The sequence below is a fragment of the Triticum dicoccoides genome, chromosome 3B (assembly GCF_002162155.2).
Source record: "Triticum dicoccoides isolate Atlit2015 ecotype Zavitan chromosome 3B, WEW_v2.0, whole genome shotgun sequence".
NCBI classification, from domain to species: Eukaryota; Viridiplantae; Streptophyta; class Magnoliopsida; order Poales; family Poaceae; genus Triticum; species Triticum dicoccoides.
This window is the reverse complement of record NC_041385.1, coordinates 16,600,209-16,623,821: the sequence shown is the minus strand read 5'-3', so window position 1 is coordinate 16,623,821 and position 23,613 is coordinate 16,600,209. Positions and strand designations below refer to the sequence as shown.

At 43.5% G+C, this 23,613-nt stretch overlaps 2 protein-coding genes across 2 annotated transcripts; one reads left to right on the top strand and one right to left on the bottom strand.

Moving 5' to 3' along the window:
• Window positions 1-10,590: 10,590 nt before the first annotated feature.
• Window positions 10,591-15,438, bottom strand: LOC119274424 (E3 ubiquitin-protein ligase SINA-like 10). The gene is made up of 2 exons (XM_037555129.1): window positions 15,153-15,438; window positions 10,591-11,609 (listed from the first exon to the last, which is right to left on the bottom strand). Exons 1-2 carry the CDS (start codon window positions 15,345-15,347, stop codon window positions 10,899-10,901), a joined length of 906 nt encoding a protein of 301 aa, XP_037411026.1. The 5' UTR covers window positions 15,348-15,438; the 3' UTR covers window positions 10,591-10,898.
• Window positions 15,439-18,102: 2,664 nt separating this feature from the next.
• Window positions 18,103-19,502, top strand: LOC119280530 (E3 ubiquitin-protein ligase SINA-like 10). The gene is made up of 2 exons (XM_037561353.1): window positions 18,103-18,463; window positions 18,565-19,502. Exons 1-2 carry the CDS (start codon window positions 18,194-18,196, stop codon window positions 19,294-19,296), a joined length of 1,002 nt encoding a protein of 333 aa, XP_037417250.1. The 5' UTR covers window positions 18,103-18,193; the 3' UTR covers window positions 19,297-19,502.
• Window positions 19,503-23,613: the final 4,111 nt, after the last annotated feature.

Genomic DNA, 23,613 nt, shown 5'->3' with positions numbered 1-23,613 from the left:
TGCAGCATACAAAATAGCATATAAACAACTTACTGATTCCAGTTTCTTTCATTTATACTTGTTCTTTCTTTTTTAGAATGCATGGTATTTTTTGTAAAAACAAAAAAATTCAACCCAAAATCTTGACCTGACGATTGACAAATGGCAATCTATGTTTGCATAATGCAGATCATTCATCACCGGGATAAGAGTTTGCCTACACCAGCTCTTGGATAAATGACTTGTACCAAGAATAATCATCCTACTTGCTAAAAATGTTTTTACGGTGGGGCACACAAGGAATGAAAATTGCTCCACGACGCCTCTAACGAGGTAAGAACGCCCGCGGGCGCTGCCATTGATGGTATGGCCGAGGCTGAACCAAGCTTTTCCTGGCAAATTCGGGCCCATCCCCGGCTGGATCGCCATATCGACCTCCTCCATCATCCAACACGCTCACGGGTGTCGTCTACCGCCGGGAAACCACACGACCGGAGCTGCACCATCGCCCCGCCTGAGTGAACCATCGAAGGCGGAAGGGCCCTCACCACTGTGTCACTGATGCCAGACGACACACACGTCTAGGACACCCGCACAGGACACCGTCATGTTTTCCTTTTTTTGTTCTTTTCTATCCTTTTTTAGTTTTTCAAAAAATTTCCTTTTTATTTTCTTTTTATCTTATATTTGATATTTTATTTTTCAAAAAATCTTCAGAAATTAAAAAAATACATTTTTTTTAATTTTGTTCATTTTTTCTAAAATGTCCCTGTTTTGAAATTTTGTTAAAATTCCAAAATAATATAATTTTATAATTTTTTCACTACTTTGAAAAAATGTTCGATAATTCAAAAAAGTTTATAATTACTAATTTTAACAATGTTCACATTCAAAAAATTCACAAATTCGGAAAATGTTTGTGAATTTCAAAACATGCTCCCCCTTTCAAAATTTGTTCGCAATTTAAAGAAATGTTCACGTTTTCAAAGTTTGGTCGCAAAATCCAAAAAATGTTCCAGGAACCTAAAAAAAATCGCTTTCAATTTTTTTTCACAAATTTAAAAGTGGTTAAGGAACTTCTCTCTCCAAATACGTTCACACATAAAAAAAATCATGTTTTCAAAATGTGTTCCTGAATTTAAAAAAAAATGGTTAATTCCAAAACAAGTTCACATTTTGAAACTTTTGTTCGTAATTTGAAAAAAATGTTTGCTTTATTAATTTATGTCCATGTACTTCAAAAAAGTTTGCATTTTCAAAAACTGGTCGTAATTTTAAAAATTGTTGTCCCTTTAAAATTAGTTCCTTTTTCAAAAAATGTTTGGATTAAAAAATCGACTTTTTAATAATTTGTTCAGAAATTAGAAAATGTTTCTGTTTCACATTTAATGTTTACTTGTTCAATGAAGCTAATTGCAACATTTCTACTATAAACAAGGGAAGAAAATGATGCATGAGGTAAGATGGCAATGCAAGAGAAAACAGGGTAGCACCACAGGTTACAGCAATGTATCACATTCAAGATCTCTGTCATGTAGTTCAGCAATGTAGGAGAAGTTCAAGGGAGCAGTAGATGTCTTACAGGGCCATAGGCTCTCGAGTCCCAGCTGACGTAGACATTGTGCCCGGCGACTTAGCAGTGCCCCTTGGTATCTTCTAGATCTACTCCGGAAAGCTGATCGAATCGCCAGGCAGCCCAATCACATCGGTCTACCCTGTTGTCCACCGGCGACCTGCAAACGCATACATATAGCAGCACCAAGAATCAAGAACCAGTGTCTATGTGCACCACCCACCAATCGGAAGCCTCAGAATTCAGGAAACTCACAAGCAACCCGGCCTCACATATGCGGAACATAAAATGCGGAGAGTAGGTATTTTCTGTCCAGTTAAAGTGGAGATGTAACAGAGCAGACCAATATCTAACTATTCCAAATGACAACAAGCTACAGGGTAGAACAATTGTCTTCTAAACTCAGTCTACTTCCTGAAGTTAATTAGTTGCTTATAGATAGGTAGAGCTGATCGGATCCGGACAGGGTTCTGCAAAAATTTGTTGGATTTTTTCTTCTTTTTCTAAAAGGAGGATAACCCCTAGCCTGTATCGAGCGATGCACACTTCTAAGATGGAAGGGTTTGAGATTTCCCTTCCCTTTTTCGTTAATGGAAGATTTTTCTGAGAGAAGAAACCATGCAAAATCTTGAAGATCAATGCTGATGATCTGGCAATGGTGAGCGTCTGTGCAATGCAGCACAAGTGGAGATATAATGGTTTATAGATAGGTAGACCTGATCGGATCCGGACAGGTTACTGCAAAAATAGTGGGGAGAGTCGTGTTGCCAATTATTTGGCGAGCGTTTTCCCCACCCTCGCCGCGCCCATGGATTGGCAAGAATCACACACGGGCATTCCGGGTGCGCTGGGGGAGCCGATTTTTTGGCGTTAGTCCATATGGCAACCAAATCTCGTTGGCGAGCCAATTTTTTGGTATGGTTGGAGTTGGTCGTAAACCAAACACATGAACATTTTTCAATCTTGAAAAAAATTTAGAAAAGGGGGAAATTTTCGAAAAAATTTGAAAACACTAACTTTGTTTCCAAAATATGAATATTTATGGGAAAAATGGAACATTTATTGAAACTCTGAACAGCGAACAATTTCTGCATGTGCGAACAATTTTTGAAACTGTGAACAAAACTAGGGAAACGCAAACATTTTAAAAAAAATCAACAAAATTTGAAAAACCAGGAACATTTATGAACTTTTGAACAATTTTAGAAACCCCAAACACCATTTAGAACGAATATTTTTTCCAAATTAAGGACTTTTTTAAAATTGTGAACATTTTTTTAATTTATGAACAAAAACTTTTTGAACTACTGAACAAAATTTTGAAACCCCAGTACTAAATTTGTAAAATGGCAAACGTTTTTTCAAATATGTGTACTAATTTTGAAAATCTAGAACATTTTTGCAATTTGTGAACAAAAATTAAAAATGAAGACTTTTTTAACTTCTGATTTTTTTTAAACGTGATCATTTTTTAAATTTGGGAACAAAAATTGGAAACAAGAACATGTTGTGAAGTTTTGAATAAATTATGAGCAATACAAACATGTTGTGAAAATAATAATAATAAAACTTGAAAAATAAAAGGGAAAATGAAAAAGGAAGAAAAATGATAAGAAAAAACAGGGGGGGACAGGAAAAAAAGAAAAAAAAAGTAAAACCAGTGCAGGAATCTCCTAGAAGATTCCCGAAACCGGAAAAACCGGTTGGGTGCCACCTAGAAACTTCCTAAAACCGAAAGCGCTGAAACGTTTAACGGGCCGGCCCATCCCAAATGCTCGTTGATCTCCCCTGTGCATCGCTCCAGCAATTTGCCGCAGCGAGCGGCCAATACGAAAAGATGATAGTTAGTGAAAGGGGCTATTTAAAACTTTTGTTAGTTTACGTAGGTGTAGAATTATCGAATTGTTATGGTCGTGAGATGGAACGGGGAAAGGGTGACCACCACCAACGCATGCCCAGGACGCGCCACACATGGCGTCTGGAGCATACTCGGTACGCTGGGTCGTTTCGGCCAAGAACACCCAAGCGAGCGGGTGGACCATGGGCGTAGCGCATTTTCTATATTTATCGCTTACAGAGAGATGAATGTTGAAGCAGGCCAGTCCCATTTAGCAAAGTTTTGCGAAGGTTCTACTGTGGTTTTAGCGGGGTTTATTTCCTATTTTCCTTTTTGCCATATCTACGCAATGAGCCGCATATAGGAGGTCCCCTATGGGCACCCATATGTTCGCATTCAGCAAGACAGGAGGAAACCCTCGCTGAAGGGAGCCACCAGTTGGGCCGGCCCAAGCGCGCGGGATACACCAGCCTTGTTTCTGTTTTATTTTTTCACGTTTTTTGTTTTTGTTTTTTGCTTTCTTTTCTTACTTTCGTTTATACTTACAAATATTCAAAGTAAATATATTTAAAAACACTCTACATAAAAACATTTGACCAAGAATTTGAGAAATGTTAAATGTGTATAGAAAAAAATGTTTGGAACGTATACGAAAAATGTATGCAAAAAAAGTATGTGAAACAATTTAATCATGTATTTATAAAAAGTTGATCAAGCATTTGAAAAAAATGTTGGACAAGTGTTTGAAAAATGTTAAGCAAGCATTTGGAAAATGTTAAATATGTATATAAAAATGTTGACTATGTATTAAAAACATGATGAAACAAATTTGATCATGTATATAAAAAATGTTGGTCAAGCATTTGAAACAATGTTGAACAAGTATTCGACGCAGCCCATCTTGAGAGGCGGCCACACCAGGTGCGTCACCTTCCCCAGAGCCAAACCAAATGGGACCTGCAGCAGACAACACAAGAACAAAGATGTTCAGTGCCAAGATTTCATTTATGAAATCAACTTGTTACATAGGAGGGAGGGGGACACATGAGGATCCTTCTGGAACACGAGCCTCCCATCAGTTTTCCCACCAGCAACACCATGAGCAGCAGCCGAGATGTTTCATGAATAGCTCGGTTTAGACTCATGGGGCCTGACGCAAACCACGGCGAGAGCACTGCCGATGCCGGTCAGGGTGTTGGCCAAGAGGAACAAGGACATGTCCTCCCCAACGAGCAGTGTGAACCGGCGGTCTTGTGCCAAGGGGAACTTCAGTGGCTTGTTGTAACCCAAGTTGGCCGGCGACCATCCGTGCGCGGTTACGAAGTGCTTGGGATGAAGCTTATGCAGCCGCCATAGAAGTAGAGATCGTCGCCCGTGAGGGCGCAGAGGCGGCACTCACCGAAGGGCATAGGGTGGGATGGTTAGAGGGGAGCTTCCCCATGGTGGCGGCGGCCCTGTACCTGCACCTGCAACCAAAGCACTGGATCGGGATGTCACAAGCAAAGCATTCTAAGGAAAAATCTCTATGAAAGACCAAATGAATCAAAATGTCCCTGCAGCTGCAGTGGCACCCGTAGGCGCCCAGGGCCAGTCACCACTCGAATTAGAGCATCTACAGCTGGACTTAGCAAAAAACCCTAAATGCCTGCGAACACGCCCATACTATCTGTTTTGAGCCCCTATTTGTGTGTTCATGCATCCACACTTATCATTTTCTCCCTTATATGTCATGTCACTTGCATGTGATTGATGAAGAGAAGAAAGGGAAAGAAAAGAAAGAGTAAACAAAGAGAAAATTATGGTCCAAGCTGGGCCACGTCCTACGTGGCGGGCTGCCCGAGTGTGTTCGCGAGCCCTCATATCCTTCCTACATTTGTCCTTAATATGAGGGTTCGCGGTAGCCCGTATATATACGGATTATATGAGGGGTCCGGTTGAGTCATTTTTTCCTTCTCTCTCCCGTCCGGTCACTGACCGGGCGCGTTCGGGGACGTTTGAGGAGGATTTGGGGTGATAGGAAGTAGATGCTCTTAGATCTCACCTGCTACAGCAAATGGGGATCAAAATCATACCTGCACTACAAGCAGGGCCCGGCCCTGGGCATGTGCAACATGTGCGGTTGCACAAGGCCTTCGATAATACTACATCTACGAAGAGCCAAATGAAAACTTCCTGACCAAGCTTCTACCATCCCCTGATTTTCACAGGGTGGGCCCCACGCTCCCCAATCCCTCCAACCACAACTCTCCATGTTTCCTTTTACGTTAATATTTAAGTAATCCTACATAAGTCTAGCAAAGCTCCAGGACCTCTAAGGCTGCTGTCAATGCATCCGTGCTTAGATGAGGAGCTATACTCCCCAGTGCATAGCTGCTTAGCTTATGGTAGCTAAGCTTGCTTCATTTAATGATTTAACAAGTAAAGATCTTCATGTATTGGTGGGCTTCCTTCATTTAAATGTTTTGCCTAGATTCACGCATTTAGCATTGTTTCTTCCTGGGGTCATCATACTCATCTCTCTCCTCTTAAATAACTTGCCACATCAGATTTTTTACCTATGTGGAAGGCTTAGCACCTGTACGAAGGTGGAGCGGGGCCCTGTGTAGGTACATATAATAAATACTTAGTAGGTACATATAATAAATATTTGATATCAACCAAGCACTTATCAATGCAACGTAGAAAGTAGTCTAATATCTAACAATGTAGAAGACATTATCCATGATGACATGAATGAAAAAGCTGGACACCTATCTCGAAAACAAATTGAATTAAATCTCCTAACTATACCATGAGCATGAGCAAGGCTGATCATCGACTCGACGAGCTATAATAGTTAGGCACCGACTAGTGCACACACACGCACGCAGTCACGCAAGTGTCTTTATTTGGTGTACGCTTTACAAAGTGTACTACATGGAGTAATATTATTTTAGTACCAAGTACATATGCAAATCGTCAAAAAATTATTGAATGCACCCTAATATGAACAAATTGGGCCCAAAAAATGAATTAAGCATCATGCCAATTATTGGGTAGCAAAATTTTCTTAAACATCTAGTGTACTCCATATTCTTCTATTTGCGTATATTTAATCGCATAATTTATTATCAAGATATATTTGTATACCATACATTTATTAAGAACGACACACATACATATATGCTACATTAATACAAGATTCACACACTAATCCAGGAAGACATGTAATTTTGACATTTCTTACTATCACATTATTAAAAACGACACATATACATATATGCTACATTAATACAAGATTCACAAAATAATCCAGGAAGACATGTAATTTTGTCATATCTTACTAGCACATTTAAGTTGAACTTATATAAACATGTTTTAGTTTGTATTTTATTGAGAAATGTAATTCAATTCTGAAAAATGTTTAAGTTCGCCATAAAAATTAGCAATCGCTATGAGTTGGAAAAATGACTTATAAATTAACATGTATTAAATTTTAGTATAAATGTTGATATTTATTTGACTCACACATGTGCCCAATATTTACTATATTTGACTCCATAATAAATCCATAATAAAGTTATCTTGAAACTCTTCGTAGTTGATGTTGCCCAAGCTCGCCATCGCCGGAGTCGGCTACGTCAAGTCGTCATCAACAACTCCTTAGTTAATATGCATCCAGTTTTTTTATTAGTAGTCATTGCATTCGAGTTGATTCGAAATCGAAGCCCCGTGTGGGTTATATCCGATATCTGGAACTTTAAACTGTTGATTAGTACTATATATCCTGGAAATTTGAAAATCCGAGGTCCTGTGCGAAACTAAAAAAATGGGCCCCTATCTCACTAAAAAAATGAATTATACTATATATGGTACTCCCTCCATTCTTAAATATAAATTGGATATATTAAAAATAATACCTATTCAACTCCTGGTTGCATTTTGTTTATTTGAACAACATCTTTCTTTTAGTATTCTTTGAAACTAAATCTTCAATGATGGCGGCGAGGGATGAGGTGGGGATGCTGGTGTGATGGGGGATGTGGTTGCGAGAGCTCATGCGGCGAGTCCGGTTGAACTGCTATATACTGTGGTCTTTAACTAAGGAGGCAAGAACGGATCTATAACGATCATTATCAAAAGTTAATTAGGAAATTAGGAATTAGAAGTAGGAGTCGAAGGTATTCAGAAAGGAAGACTCGTCAGCGGCAGACTACCTGTTTTGAAGCCGTGAGAGTTATCGTCGTGTGCCCGTGTCAATCCGCTCGCCGAGAACTGGTGCCGTGTGCTCGTGTCAATCCGCTCGCCAGGAACTGGCGCCATGTGCCCGTGTTGCCTCATAGCACGCGCTCTAAGTCTGGACCTATCGCGGTCGTCGATCGATCCGATGACTCCGTTTCCAATCAGGCAACGCCCTGAGGACTGCCGAGGATCAATACGATGAGGCGACGATCCCGTTTCCTATAGGCTGTAGCGACGCCTGCAGCCACTGACGCGATCTGAAGAGTTCATAATGACTATTACAAGATGACAATCTGTGTTTGCATAATGCAGATCGTTCATCATCGGGATAGGAGTTTGCCTACACTAGCTCTTGGATCAATGACTAGTACCAAGAATATCCATCTTACTAGCTAATAATCAAACTTGGCAAATATAATTTTGAACTGCAAGTACAAATCTTGCACTGATACTTTATTAGTTAATAAGTACTACATCAAAAGTTGTTTCGTATAACCAATGGCAGACTCATTCATGACACTCATGAGTTTGTGAATTTGAATAAATTCTACCATTATAAATGATAACAAGCTACATAACAGCCCACTTGTCGTCTAAACTCAGAACAATTGTCTTCTACCATTATAAATGATAACAAGCTACATAGCCGTCATTCGGCATGAATGGTGAGCTATTTGAAAAACAATGAACTAGCTACATAGCTGAACCAAACACAGCCTCACTCTACTTCCTCCAGTTAATTACAGTTAACTAAAGAGCATAGAGCAGTTACTTAGAGATATGTAGAGTTGATCGGATCCGAAATTTGTAGGAATTTTGTCTTCTAAACTGAAGGGGGTGAGTTTTACCTTCCCATTTTTTTACTGATTTTTCTAAGAGAGGAAAACCATGCAAAAATCAGGAAGATAAATGTTACTGATCTGGCAATGGAGACATGGCAAATTTAGCGTTTATGCAATGCAGAGAAGAGAAACCAGGTGAAGATATAAGGGTTTGTACTACCGCAGCTCTTAGATCAAATATTAATTCAATAGGAGTACTATTCATCTTACTAACTACTCAAACTAATTTTGAGTTCTAGGTTATTTACTGATCTTTCATTGGCACTTTAATTAATCAGTACATCCAAAGCTACTTTGCATAACCAAGAGCAGCACCAGTCATGACACTAACGAGTTCGTAATTAGGATTACTTCTACCATTACAAATGAAAACAAGCTACATAACAAAACAATCTTCTAAACTCAGTCTACTTCCTCCTGTTACATGGTAATTCAGCAGCGCAAAGCAGTCTTTTTTTTTACCAGTGCGCAAAGCAGTAATTGTAAGTGATAGTAGTTGCAACGAACCTACATCTCTGACCGAAAACGATTTGAAAATCCTGATTTTTTTTTTGGAAAATGTGAACATTTTTTGTTTAGGAGAACAAAAGATGGAAAATTCAACTTTTCTCTAGAACTCTGAACCTTTTTGCAAAATGCTACCAATTTTTGAAAAATGCAAGTAGTTTCTAAAATGCCGACCAAATTTTGGAAACACATGTTTTTGAATATTTGGAACGATTTGTTAAATTAGTACAATTAGAAACAAAAATGGAAGAGAAGAAAAAAGTAAATGAAAAAACAAAAAACATAAAAAGAACGGTTCAGGAACCTTCTAGAAGGTATGCAATACCGGGAAAACCGGCTGCGAACCATCTGGAAGCCTTCCCAAAACCGGAACTCCCAGCTATAGTGGGAGATGGGCCGGCCCAATAATCGCCCTCCTGTGCGTTCTGGTCGACCCTTCCATGCAGAGAGCGTCAAATAGGGGGAGGTTGTATTTGAGAAAGGCTTGCCTTCCTTTTTGCCAGGTTTTGTCCTTATGGTTTTCCATTTTCTATTTCCTCTTTTTTGGTTCTCTCTCTTTTCTTTTTATTTTTTCTTTTATTTTGTGTTAAAATTTTGATTTTTCAAAACTCCCAATTTAAGTGTACAAACATTTTAAACTTAAATAATTTTCAAAGACACATTGAAATTTACTCGACTACATGTTGAATAATTTCTTAATACACTTTAAACATTTTTCCAACATGTTGAACATTTTTTGAGTGTGCATCTAACATTTCAGAATACATGTTGAAGATTTTATAAAATACGCGGTCGGTGAATATTTATAATATATTGTGAATATATTTTTAATTCATGGCTGTAGAGAAAATATTTGATGCTACCCATTTTGATTAGTCTTGTGCCGCAACATATATAGAGTACAAGAGGCGGCCAATATCTCAATTGTATCCTCAATACAAGGAAGGGATCGGGAGATATGGCATGATAGAAAATAATATGAACATATCCTAACATGCCTAATGTACATGCAATATACATATATTCAATAATGGTTAACACTCTTTTATATGTCACGGACATTTTCCCAAAATTGCTCGAACAAAATTTTACATTCAAGAACATATATTATCAATTACATGAATATTCTTTTACATTTTGATGAACAATTTTTTAAATGTCATTAACAAATTACTAAGCATGTGAACATTTTTTTTAAAAAAATCTGTGTGTATGTGCGGTCTCCCATTGGCACTTCCACAAATCAGTACATCAGAAGCTATTTTGTATAACAAAGAGGAAACTCATTCATGACACTCATGAGGTTGGAGTTAGGATAACTTCTACCATTCCAAATGACAACAAGCTACAGAGTAGAACAATTGTCTTCTAAACTCAGTCTACTTCCTGCAGTTAATTAGTTGCTTATAGATAGGTAGAGCTGATCGGATCCGGACAGGGTGCTGCAAAAAATTGTTGGAATTTGTCTTCCTTTTCAAAAAGGAGGATAACCCTCAGCCTCTGCATCGAGCGATGCACACTTCTAAGATGAAAGGGTTTGAGATTTCCCTTCCCTTTTTCGTTAACGGAAGATTTTTATGAGAGAGGAAACCATGCAAAATCTTGATCAAAATCTTGAAGATCAATGTCGATGATCTGGCAATGGTCAGCGTCTGCAATGCAGCACCAAGTGGAGATATGTTCTTGGTTGAAATACCAGTTCAAACTTTACAAATGAGTACAATTTTGAGTTGCAGGATACTGATCTTCCATTGGGACAACTGAGTTACATAAGATACATAACAAGACAACAAGCTAAGCAAAGATAAATTCTACTGCCACTACAAACACATTTTAGTTCCTCCAGCTGATGGTGATTAAAGAGCATTGGACAACATCTAGCTAGTTGTTTCACCATATGCAGTCATTGACAGCATATGGTAGCTTCCAGCTGAGATCCCTATGGCGCCACTCTGTCGATGCGGATGTGTACAGTGAGTTCACCAGATGAGGTCTCGGCGAATTCCAGAGGAACCAGCAGGAAGAAGTTGCCCAGCTTAAGTCCACCCGCCAGCGAGCTGCTTGACACGTGAGGATCCTTCTGGAACACGAGCCTCCCATCGGTTTTCCCACCAGCGACACCATGAGCAGCAGCCGAGATGTTGCACGAATAGCTGGGTTCAGACTCGTGGGGCCTGACGCAGACCACGGCGAGAGCACTGCCGATGCTGGTCAGGGTGTTGATCAGGAGGAACAAGGACATGTCCTCCCCAACTAGAAGCGTGAACCGGCGGTCTCGTGCCAAGGGGATCTTCAGTGGCTTGTTGTAAACCAAGTTGGTCGGCGACCATCCGTGCGCGGTGACGAAGTGGTCCAGCAGGCAACATGCCGGCGCTTTGAAGGCGCAGTCATCCTCTGGGCAGTAGCATGGAGCATGTGGGCATGAACTCTCATGCTTCTCTTTCTGCTGGTAGCCGACGAACTCGTTGCAGCCGTATGTTTGGTTCGAGCATGGCACTTTCATGGCGTCGATGAACTGCTCGAGCTCGACGCAGCGGGAATAGCTAGTGCTTTTGCAACACAGAGCGCAGAATGTACCCAGTCTCAAAACGTGCCCAACCTCACGGAGCTTTTCCGGGCACTGAGAACACAAAACGTGCCCAGCCGCACACTGAAGAAACATGAGAAAATTAGCACAACGATCAGCAGCAACAAACAATGGATAATAAACTGCAGAAAATACAACAACAGTGTGCAATGCCTCTCCACAGTCCTTTCATCAGTTATTAACAGCTGGATGCAATGCAAGCAGAAAGATGAAAGATATCAATCATCAACATAGTACTCCCTCCGTTCCTAAATATAAGACTTTTTAGAGATTCCAATACAGACTACATACAGAGCAAAATGAGTGAATCAACACTCTAAAATATGTCTATATACATCTGTATGTAGTTCATATTGAAATATCTAAAAAGGCTTATATAAGCATTTCATTACCCACGACTAGAGTAATAACAGGCTGCTCCTAAGTTATGTTTATGGAAAATTATATTCAGTTCTGAAACCAACAACTAAGATAGTAAGAGAGCAGCTAAAGTGGCATTTGACTACAACCCAGCAAATTGGAAACTGACTTCTGACTGCTACAAATTCAGTTTTCGGATACCAGCAATCAGGATCCTACATGGTACCATTTTGTTATCCTAGCAAAAACAGCATGAGCCAAACATGTAAATGGAAAACATGTTTCTTCGACAAGCAAAAAGGGAAAAATGCAATTTATGGCACATAAATGTTGATCCACTGACATTCTTAAATTTCAGAGAAAACAGCAGGCGTTGCCCATGCAGTATTTACTGCTAACCAGGGAGAAGAGGTTCTTATTTTCACTCCCAACAACAATCAGGAAAACGTCTACATCGATGCACTCGGAAGAAGAAAAGTGCAGCATACATACAGTTCATAACAGAGTGCATTGTGTGCAGAAACAGGAAGCGTACTATCAATCATCCACATATTTTTCGACACAGATCAATCATCTATATAGTAAGGGATAACTAAATTCGCATTTTACTAAACAAACTATCCCTCAAGTTATGCTATGGAAAACGTATTCAGTTTTTGAGACACCAACAATTAAGAACCTACAGATGAGTACCAAGAGAGCAGCTACACTAGATTAAAGAAATTGAGTGCTAACTACTACCCAGTTCAGCTTAGAGACACCACCAATTAAGGTCCTAAATAGTACTCCCTCCGTCCCAAAATAAGTGACTCAAGTTTGTACTAACTTTGTACTAAGCCTAGTACAAAGTTGAGTCACTTATTTTGGGACGGAGGGAGTAATAGACAATCTAAAATAGCATTCCAATACTACCCGCTAGATTGGAAATTCAGTCATAACTGACGCAGTTTCGGCTCCGAGACACCAACAGTTAACATCCTACAAGCTCCCATCTAGGAATCCTAGCATATGTTGATCCACTGACACTATGCCACCTAAATTTCAGAGCAAATGGCAGGCAACTTGGCCTACCATCTACAAGCAGTATGTGCTAAACTAGCATGTCACTGCTACAGACTAGATTGGGTCCTAGCAGCTACATATGCAGTTTGCACACACAACAAATCAAGACCCTACAAGGTGCCACTTGTTCATCCTACCAAGAACAGCAGCATCCAGAAAAGTAAATGGAACTACTTTTTCTTTGAGAATCAAACAAGGAATAACTGCAATTTAAATTCATGCCACGTAAATGCTAATTCACTGCTTTATCACATACTAATTTCAGAGAAATGCAGTCAAAAAATTCAGAGAAAATGACAGGCAAGTTTCAGTGGAACCATGTGCACTACGTACTACAGCAGCCTACAATTACTACGAGGGAGGGAAGCATCTACATCGATATATACTCTTAAGTATCCATCCAGCCAGAAAAAAAAAGTAAACGCAGGAACAGAGATTGAATGCCGCGGGTGCCGATAGAGCAATCTACATTGATATACTCTTACAAAGAAGAAAGTGCACTTGAATATAGTTCATAACAAGAGTGCAACGCGAGCAGAAACTAGACATGTATAAATCGTCAACATGGTAAGAGATAACTAAACTAGCATTTTGCTAAACAAGCTGCCCCTCAGTTATGCTATGGAAAACCATATTCAGATTTTGGGACACGAATAATTAAGATCCTACATAGTAAGAGAGCAGCTAAACTAGCATTTCCTCAATAGGTCTGAAACTGAGTCCTAACTACTACCCTGTTCAGCTTTGAGACACAAACAATTAAGATCCTATGTAGTAAGAGACCAGCTAAACTAGCATGCCACTACTACTCACTGGATTGGAAATTCAGTCACAACTGCTACATTTTCAGCTTCGATACACCAACTGTTAACATCCTACAAGGTCTCATTCAGTAATCGTAACATCCTAGCAAGAATACCAGCAGCCGAACAAGTATAAATGTTTGGAATTATTGCAATATATGCCACCGAAATGTCGATCCACTGTCATTATGCCTCTTAAATTTCAGAGCAAATGGCAATAAGCACTATGTGCTGAAGTAGCATTTCACTACTATCCTACTATCCGAACAAGAATACCAGCAGCTACATTCAGGTTTCACACACAAAGAATCAAGACCCTACAATGTGCCATTTCCCATTCGGTCATCCTACCAAGAACAGCAGCATCCAGAAAATTAAAATGGAACATATTTTCCTCTGAGGAGCAAACAAGGAATAACTGCAACCTATGCGATGGAAATGCTAATCCACTGGCATATTAATCACTATACTGGAAAGTGAGTCCTAAATGCTGCCTGCTCAGTTTTGAGACACCAGCAGTTAAGATCCTACTAGTATGAGACCAGCCAAAACTAGCACTCCACTACTGCCCACTAGATTGGAAATTCAGTCATAAGTGTGCACTTGTTTTTAGCTTGGAGACAGCAACAGTTAACGTCCTACAAGGTCCCATTTAGGAATCCTAGCAAAATGTGCTAAGCCAGCATGTCACCAGTACAGATACAGAGTCGACTGAAAACCGATTCCTAGCTGCTAGACATTCAGTTTTCACACGCAACCAATCAGGACCCTACAAGGTGGCATCTGTTCATCCTACCGAGAACAGCAGCATTCAGAAAGGCAACCGGAGCATTCATCTTTTCCATCGAGGAGCAAACAAGGAATGACTGCATTCAGAAAGCATAGATGGAAATACGCAACATGCGCCATGGAAATGTTGATCCAATGACTTAAATTTCAGAGCAGACTTCGGGAAACTTCGCCTGCTGTCTATATGCAGTATGTGCTAAACTAAGCATGTCAGTAATACGCAGACTAGCTAGATTGGAAAACTGGCTCCTAAATGTTACATGTTCAGTTTCCGCACGCAACCAATCAAGACCCTACAAGGTGCTGTTTGTGCATCCTACCAAGAACAATTGAAGCATCTTTTCCTTTGATTAGCAGACAAGGGACAACTGCAATTCAAGCCATTGGAAATGCCAATCCACTCCACTGGCATCATAACACATTTCAGAGAAAACAGCCCATGTGCAGTAGTAGCAGCCTACAGCCTACTGGCATCAGTGAGAGGAGCAGCTACAGCCACATCTGATGCACACTCTGCTCTCAGGAACCCATCCGGGCAAATAAAATTAAAGAACAAGAAGAGGAATGGAATGCGGCGGATGGAGCAAATCACCTTGAAGATGGGCGGCTTGAGGGGCTCGGAGCAGATCCTGCAGCGGAGAGCTTTGGACTGTATCTTGACGGTCACCTCGCAGCCGGGCCTCTCCTCTTCCGCCTCCGCCGCCGCCGCAGCCGCCGCGGCGTCTGGCACTGACCCCTCTCCAAGGTCCTCCGTCTTGGTCCTCTTCACCGAAGGTTCTTCCGCCATGGGCGGGCAGCCCTCAGTGGGGCGGCTCGGAGCAGAGCCGAGGTGTGCGTGGCGGGGAAGCAGAGCCTGTGCGAGGGCAGGTTTTGGTGAGGGTTTGGTTGTGCTGGCCGGCTGTAAAGATAAATGCCAGTGGTGAAAGTAAAAAATGAGCGGCTAGGCGTCAGTCGGATAAAAAATTTATTTTGCACACTGATCACCTCGTCGTCAGTGTGCTCATTCATCACCTTTGAGGTGGTCGCACATGCGACAGTGTGAGAGAGAAGCGGGCTTCACTAAAATCCGACATGGCGTTGGCGCCTCTTCAACCTCTCTCCCGTCAAAAACAAGTGAGACCCAAGCCACATCAAACATCGAGCCAAACTATCATCTTTTATCTCTAGCACATTTTATGAGTTAGTTGACTAAATTGCTCCTTGAAGGCGAGTTATATACAGATGGCGTCTTTTACCCTAGTAAAGATTAAACTTTTGGAAGCACGAAAAGCAAGGAAGTCAATATAGACACCATTTTGTCGACTAGTACGTCTTTTACCATTGAGATAATAGCCACCCTTAGGTGGCCTTTGTTTGAGATTCAGCTTCAGATTCAGGGATTCTACCCCTCTGAAAATCTGAATCACAAACAAACAGCCAGCTACCCACAGTTACACTGCGAGGTGTCCCGAAGCGGAAGCTGCGAATTCGGCGATTCCCGGGCTGCCACTTACCCCAATAGAAGTATACCTAGTTTTCTCCCCGTTATTACAAGACATATGCCATACCCTGACCTCCGTCCACCGTCGAGCGCAAGGAGAAGAGACCTACCCCACACATGGTGAATGTATCGGCCCCTCCATCTCGCCGCCCCCGTCGCCAACTTTGGGTACGGATCCGACTGCTCCACTCCTCCCTGACCTCCATCCACCTCTTGCTACTCTCCATCGATCCAGCCACCGCCCCGGATCTCCGCGTTGGCATCCATGACGGTTGGATCCAAACACATTCGCCTCTCCGACATCTGCCACCTCACGACCTCCTCCTCTCCCCGCCGCCCCAAGGTCAATCTGTGTTGCCCCAACCACACACACCCTCTACTGCATCCAAGCCCTCACATGGGTCGTTCCTGCTGATGGTCGGCTCATTTCTTGCCGCCCCTAGAAAATCGACATCAACAGCCGGCGCTGCTACTCTGCTATGCTTCCTAGTGCTGCTACCTCATTTCCTGGTGCCGCTGCCTCCTAGATCAACAACAATAGCCAACGTTGCTACTCTACAATTTTTTAGGATGTTGTTGCTGCTCGGTTTTGTAATTGACCAATTGTGGATTCGGGGGCATTGCAGACATTTGACAATACTTTTGGTTTTTCTACAGCCTGGTAAACAAAACAGCTAGCTTCTGATTCTCAAAATCTACAGCTACAGCTGATTCTCTGGATTTCAAGGCACAAATGATTTCAGGAATTTGTAGCCCAAACAAAGGGGGCCTTAGTGATATATGCATGGCTTTGAATATGAAGTTGGTCTCTAGTCAAATAGCTAGAGGTACAACAATTCCATTAAACCCCAAACAATAATTAAAACATTTAAGAAAACAAGTCAAAATTTTAAGAGATCTAGTCTACATGCAAAATTTGGAAGGAAAATATAGGCGGTAAACGACATGAACACCCAAACTAGAGTTACTAATGATTGCACCAACTTCTCTCTATTGTATAGATTAAAAGAAACAATTTTGATTTTCTCAATTAGGTAAGCTTAGCTTTGACTTCCAGTTTCTTAAATATATGCTCAAACCCCTAACTTTTGAAACCAGGTAGATGATCTCTCACACCACTCAAAGTGGTTGTATTGATTGGAGAAAAATCAGTGTTTTTGCATGTTACAACCTAGCATAAAGCATAAAAAATGAAACATATGATTTTTTTTTAATATTTTTATAATTAACATCTTGTTTTTATAAATAAATCACAAAATATATTTAAAAGTCAAGGAAATGTTGAGAACTTCTTTAATAAATATTTCCTACAGAAGCTACGAACAACATATGGGTCCTGTTAGAAATGAAGAAGAAAAATCACAAGTACTATCAACAAATAGGGGATTGGAGGATTGTTACAAATAATTTGTGAATATTCATGAAAAAATAGCCTTGTTTCATGGCTGTTCTTGAATGCTCCTAATCATGTTTTTTCTTACTTTTTCGGGATTTTCCAATCATTGCCTTTAGATGTTGAATTTCCTGACATTTGAGCGAATTTTAAATTTGACTATCGAATTTCCCTTTTCATCTTTAACGTCTTTTCATTTTTCTTTATTTCTTTCTTAACCAGACCGCCGCGTCTTCAAAACTATCGTCGCTTCGTCCAGTAATACCGCCTCGAAGTCGAGCGAGGACCCCAAATGTATCCGACTTTCAAAGTCAAGTGTGTCTAGTTTGGAGTTTATAGACCAAAACAAAAACAAGATCTGACCAATGGTTTAGTGACAAAGATAGACTTAAAAAACTAAATGCATACAACTTGATATGGGCACTGGGACAATGTGCATCTCCCATTTTCACCAATAAAAAGCCATTTTAGCCGGTTTATCATGTACTCCCTCCCTCCAGCCCGTAATATAAGAGCGTTTTTCACACTGGTGGGTAGTAAAAAACATTTACTCGGTAACTCTAGGGGGCGTGTGTGGAATAGTGGCAAGTGGAGGGACGCGGGTGGAATTCGGCACTGGTCAATGATGAAGGAAGCATCTCATCTCATCTCTAGTGCGGTACCGGCCGAGCTCCTTTTCCTCGCCCCGTTTGCTCTTGCGCCTCGTACAGGTAAAGCTTGGCCAGAGAGGGTTTTCGTTTCCCCAAGAGCAAGAGCCAGGATGCAGGGCGCCGGCGCCGCCGAGGGGAGGAGCAGGGGCTCGCCGTCGACCATGGACAAGGCCGACGAGAGCGCCAAGAAGGCGCGGCTGGACCTGCCCGACGCCCACTCCGTGAAGCAAGAGCTCGTCGCGCACGACGCGGCGGCCGGAGCAGGCGCCATCGTTGCGGTGCCGGAGCACAGCCCCAGGGCGGAGCTCGCCGTGAAGATCGACATGTGCGTGCTCCACTGCCCGCTCTGCGCCCTCCCCTTCAAGCCCCCCGTCTTCCAGGTTCTTCCTCTGCTCCCTTCCTTCTTCGTCCACCACACCCGGTCGATTCTTTCCTGCAGATGTGCTGATCTGCCGCCGGAGTCCGGTCTGTGTGCCTGCAGTGCAAGGGCGGGCACCTGGCCTGCGGCGGGTGCGCGGCCCAGCAGCCCTCCGGCCAGTGCGGGGCGTGCGCGGACGGCTGCGGCTTCTTCGACCCCTGCCCGGCGCTGGACGCCGTCGTGTCCTCCACCCGGGTCGAGTGCCCCAACGCCGGCTGCCAGAGGTACGTCACCTACCACGAGGCCGACGAGCACCGGGGCGCGTGCGCGCACGCGCCCTGCCGCTGCACGGAGCACGGCTGCGCCTTCGTCGGCGCGGCGCCGGACCTCGCCGGCCACCTCAGCGCCGCCCACTCCGTGCCGGTGCGCGCCATCCGCTACGGCAAGGTGAGCCGGCTCCAGGTCCCCGTGTCCACGCCGCGGCAGCTGCTCGTCGGCGACGACGACGGCCGCGTGTTCGTGCTCACCGTGGGCGCGCTCGGCGCCGCGGCGACCGCCGTGTCCGTGGTCTGCGCCAGGGGGAGCGCGGCCACGAGGCTGCGGTTCACGTGCAAGATGTGGGTCAATCTGACCACGTCCGCGGCCGCGAACGGCGGCAAGGCGGACACCGTGCTGGTGGAGATGCAGATGAGGAGCAGCACCTCGCCCGGCGCCATGGTCGCCGCCGGCGAGCCGACGTTCCTCGCGGTGCCGCCGGCGTACCTGGTCCCGGGAGCGGACGGGGGCGACGGGGCGGCGGGCATGGAGGTGCCGCTCAGCGTCCGCATCGACAAGATCGCGCCTTGGTCCGACTGATTGATTGATTGACGTCCTCCGTTCGTGGCAGTTGAAGCTTACCGAGATGCAACTGAAACTATCTGGAGATGTTTGATACTGTAGTATGATTGAGGACACTTGCATTGCATGCTACTGGTCCTGTTAACAAATGCCATAACCATGGGTGCTGAGTCATAATTATCTGAGCTTATTAAATGGATATGAAAAAAAAAAGATTTTTATTGTTGTTGTGTGCACCCTTGGAAATTCGCATGCTATCGAACACATCATTTTCCTTTGGGGGGCATCATATTTCTCTACCAACTGCACCAACAATGCTCCATGAACTGCTTAAACTGATGTTAGACATGAGCACAGCTCAGACTGATGTCAAGAAACGTACTTTGTGTGTGTCTTTCTACAGTTAGAATACCACACACATGCTATTTGATGGAACATCCATTTTTTTCTGCATGGTAACAAAAAAAAAAACTATGTTCAAGTAGGAACCTCTGCTCAATGTACACATAATTTTTCCATCTTGTATGACCTCTCCAATGTAAAATTATTACATTGCCTATCAGGAAGTGAAGTGAGGTATTTTTTCTTGAAGGACAAGTGCCTGGCCTTTGCCTCGCTTGAACGTGTTCGTGTACGTCAACGAGCGAAGGTGCGGGATCTCAAGGAAGGTGATGCTGACACCAAATACTTCCACATGAAAGCGAACGGGCGCCGTCGTAAACATTTAATACCCTACCTCAAACAGGGCGACCGAATTGCCACAGTTATGGAAGAGAAACTAAACTTGGCGGGAGAATTCTTCAGCAAGCTAATGGGCACCCCGGAGCTGGCCAGTAATAGGAGTTCCTTGCGGTGGGAGTCTCTGAATCTGCACAACCTGTCGTCAGAGTTGGCGCATGGTCTCGAATCAGATTTCACTGTGGATGAGGTCAAAAAGGTGATTATGGACATGCCCTCCGACAGGGCACTAGGTCCGGATGGCTTCTCCGGACTGTTTTATAAAAAGTGCCGGGATATCATTGCTTCGGATCTAATGGCTGCGATGAAGGCTCTGCATGAGGGCTGTTTTTATTCTTTTGGAGGTCTCAACACTTCAATCCTCACACTCCTGCCCAAGAAATCAAACTCTTTGGAGATTGGCGACTTCATACCGATCAACCTCATCCATGGTGCGGCCAAGATTTTCGCTAAAGTGCTTGCTTGCCGTCTGGATCCGCTCCTGCCCACACTCATCTCGCAGGCACAAAGTGCTTTCATTTCCCGGCGCAACATCCATGAAAACTTCAAGTTTGTAAGGAACCTTGCTCGCCTGCTGCATCGCAAACGGAAGCCCTCGGTTCTTATGAAGATCGACATCTCCAAAGCCTTACCCTTTCTTGGGAGTTCCTCCTGGAAATCCTCGTCGCCAGAGGATTCGGTAGGAAGTGGTGCTCTTGGATATGTGGGCTGCTCTCCACTGCCTCGTCATCAGTACTCATCAATGGAGAACTGAGCTTTCCTTTTGCCCTTGGCCAAGGAGTCAGACAGGGTGACCCCATATCACCAGTGCTCTTCATTCTGGCTATGGACGCCGTCCATGGCATGTTGGGCGGTGCAAAATAGTTTGCTATCTGATCTCGGTATTGGCATGAGGGTACCCAGGGCGTCGATGTTCGCGGACGATGCGGTATTGTTCTTCTCGCCGATGGGAAACGACCTTCAAATCATTGCGGCCATTCTGAAGCTGTTCGGCGAGGTGTCGGGACTCAGGATCAACATGATCAAAAGCATGGTAACTTGCATCAGATGCGACGAGGAGGTGGTACAGAGGGTTGTAGAACACTTTTAGTGCAGTTACCAACATTTTCCCGTGCTGTACCTGGGCATCCCTCTGTCTATATATCGGCTGAAGAGACATGATTTAATGCCGCTGGTTGATAAATTCTCCAACAAAATGAAAGGATGGAAGCCGAAGATGATGGCTACAGCGGGTTGCCTCACTCTCACTCGCTCAATCCTCATGGCACTGCCGGTCCACCTTTTGGCGGCACTGCCATTGCCGTCCTGGGCGATCAAAATCATCAACCGTCGTTGTCGTAGCTTCATTTGGAAGGGCGAGGAAGAGATCAATGGGGGCCACTGCCTGCTCCCATGGTCTAGGGTGTGCATGCCCCGGGAGCTTGGTGGGCTTGGAGTTTTAAATCTTAAATGGTTTGGTCTAGCACTTCGCTGTAAATGGCCTTGGCTGCGCTGGGACGCGGATGAGAGGACGTGGCATGCTCTGCCCGACGTGATGGAGAGGGAGGTCTAGGCCCTTTTCAACGCAGCTTGCCAAGTCAGGCTGGGATCCGGTGAGATTGCCAGATTTTGGACTGACCGGTGGCTGGAGGATGGCAAGTCAGTGGCCCAGATGGCGCCCCAACTCTTCTCCTTCATCAAGAACCGCGAGCTAACTGTCAAAGAGGCCATCCACAATCAGGCCTGGACCAAAGACGTAGCCGGCGGGCTCTCGCTACCTGCCATTGTGCAGTTCCTCAAGGTATGGGAGTTGGTGGAGAACACTACCCTCAATATGGATGCCAGGGACACTCCGCTCTGGATGTTGACGACGGACAAGCAATTCTTTGTCCAGAGTGCATACAGCCTGTTCTTTCTAGGCAACACGCGCTTTGCATGCTCAAAGCCAATTTGGAAGTCCAAGGCTCCACCGCGTTGTAAATTCTTCATGTGGCTTGTGGTGCATAAAGATGTCTCACCGCGGACAACCCGGAGTTACGAAGCTAGCCGTCCAATCGAGTGTGTTCGCTCTGCCTGTCTGCGTCGGAGGACTGCACTCACCTTTTTGTCCACTGCCCATATACCCAACAGGTTTGGTTGCTCTTTAAAACATGGACGAATGCAGATTTCATTACCCCCGATGCTTCTTTCACTTCCACGGAAGACTGGTGGCTTCGGGCTAGGGCGGCAATTCCGAAGGCGGTCAGGAGGAATTTTGATACGGTAATCATCCTGCTGCACTGGAGGGTGTGGAAAGAGCGAAACGCCAGGATCTTTGATCATGCTTCCAACCCACCTGACTGGGTTCTGGACCGAATCAAGGAAGACGTGGCCATGTGGAGAGCCGCGGGATGCATTGCTGATCTCCCGGCTTAGCTACAGTCGACTGGCTTTGCCCGTGTGTGTTACCAGCGTTGGAGTTCCTTCACTCAGCAGCTCCTCCCAGAAGTCGCCAGTCAGCTCCTGTTGTACTCCGATTGAATTTCGATACGGTAATCATCCTGATGCACTGGAGGGTTTGGTGATCCCAGCGTTGCTACGGCTGGGTTCTGTATGGGGTCTTGGGTTCAGTCTAGTCTTCCTAGACTGCTCCTGTTGTACTGAACTTTCTCTTCCTTCTAATAAAGATCGGCCTCAGGCCCTTCGAGAAGTGAGGTAATTTTATGTTCAAGTAGTAACCTTTGCTCCAAGTACACACAATTTTTTTATAATTATTCCATTGTTTAACAAAATGATCTTTCTAGATGTTCTATCCGAAATTTGTGTATTTGTTATAAACATTGTACCTTGTAAAACGTCAAATCCTCTCGGAAAAATTCACACTTTGTTAAAACAGATGCAAGTCACTGCGACCGAAGCATCAAATTATATGCGTGAGCATCATTGACTCAAGGGAGTATCATGCGTTAGCCCCAATCGAACCATTCGCCATGGAAAGTCATTCCACTCATAATCTCCGGTCCTGGCTCAGAAGGAATGCTAGCTAGAAACACGACACAAAAATAATAATAGACTAGAAACACCTACGACTAAGTCCATATACGTTAGTTATGTGGAGGTGTGCCCCTGGTGACAAATATTTTTCATCCTAGGTGGCAGTCTAACTAATTACGGCCAAAACATGAGAAAAAACGCAATGCCATTAATAAGCAAACGACAAAAGTAGGATCATTGTCAGGTATAGTAATGAAGGCCAGACCACAAGTTTTCACGCGAGAAGTGGAGTGATGAGTCACCATAGTGACGAGGGATCATCCAAGAGCCGACCCACCTATTCAAGTTTTTTTCGCAGGAAGTGAAGTGAAGTGCTTTTTAATATTCAAGTAGTAACCTCTGCTCCATGTACAAAGACTTTTTCCGTTTTGTATAATATTTCCAATCTAAAATTATTCCATTGTTTGACCAGTGACATAATTATGTGGAGATGTGCCCCTCGTGACTAAGTCCATAATTGTTTGATTACGGCCAAAACATAAGCGAAAATGTAATGCCGTCAATAAGTAGACAACAAAAGTAGCTAATGAAGGCGAGATGACAAGTCTTTTCACACGGGTAGTGAAGTGATGAGTCACCACCCTG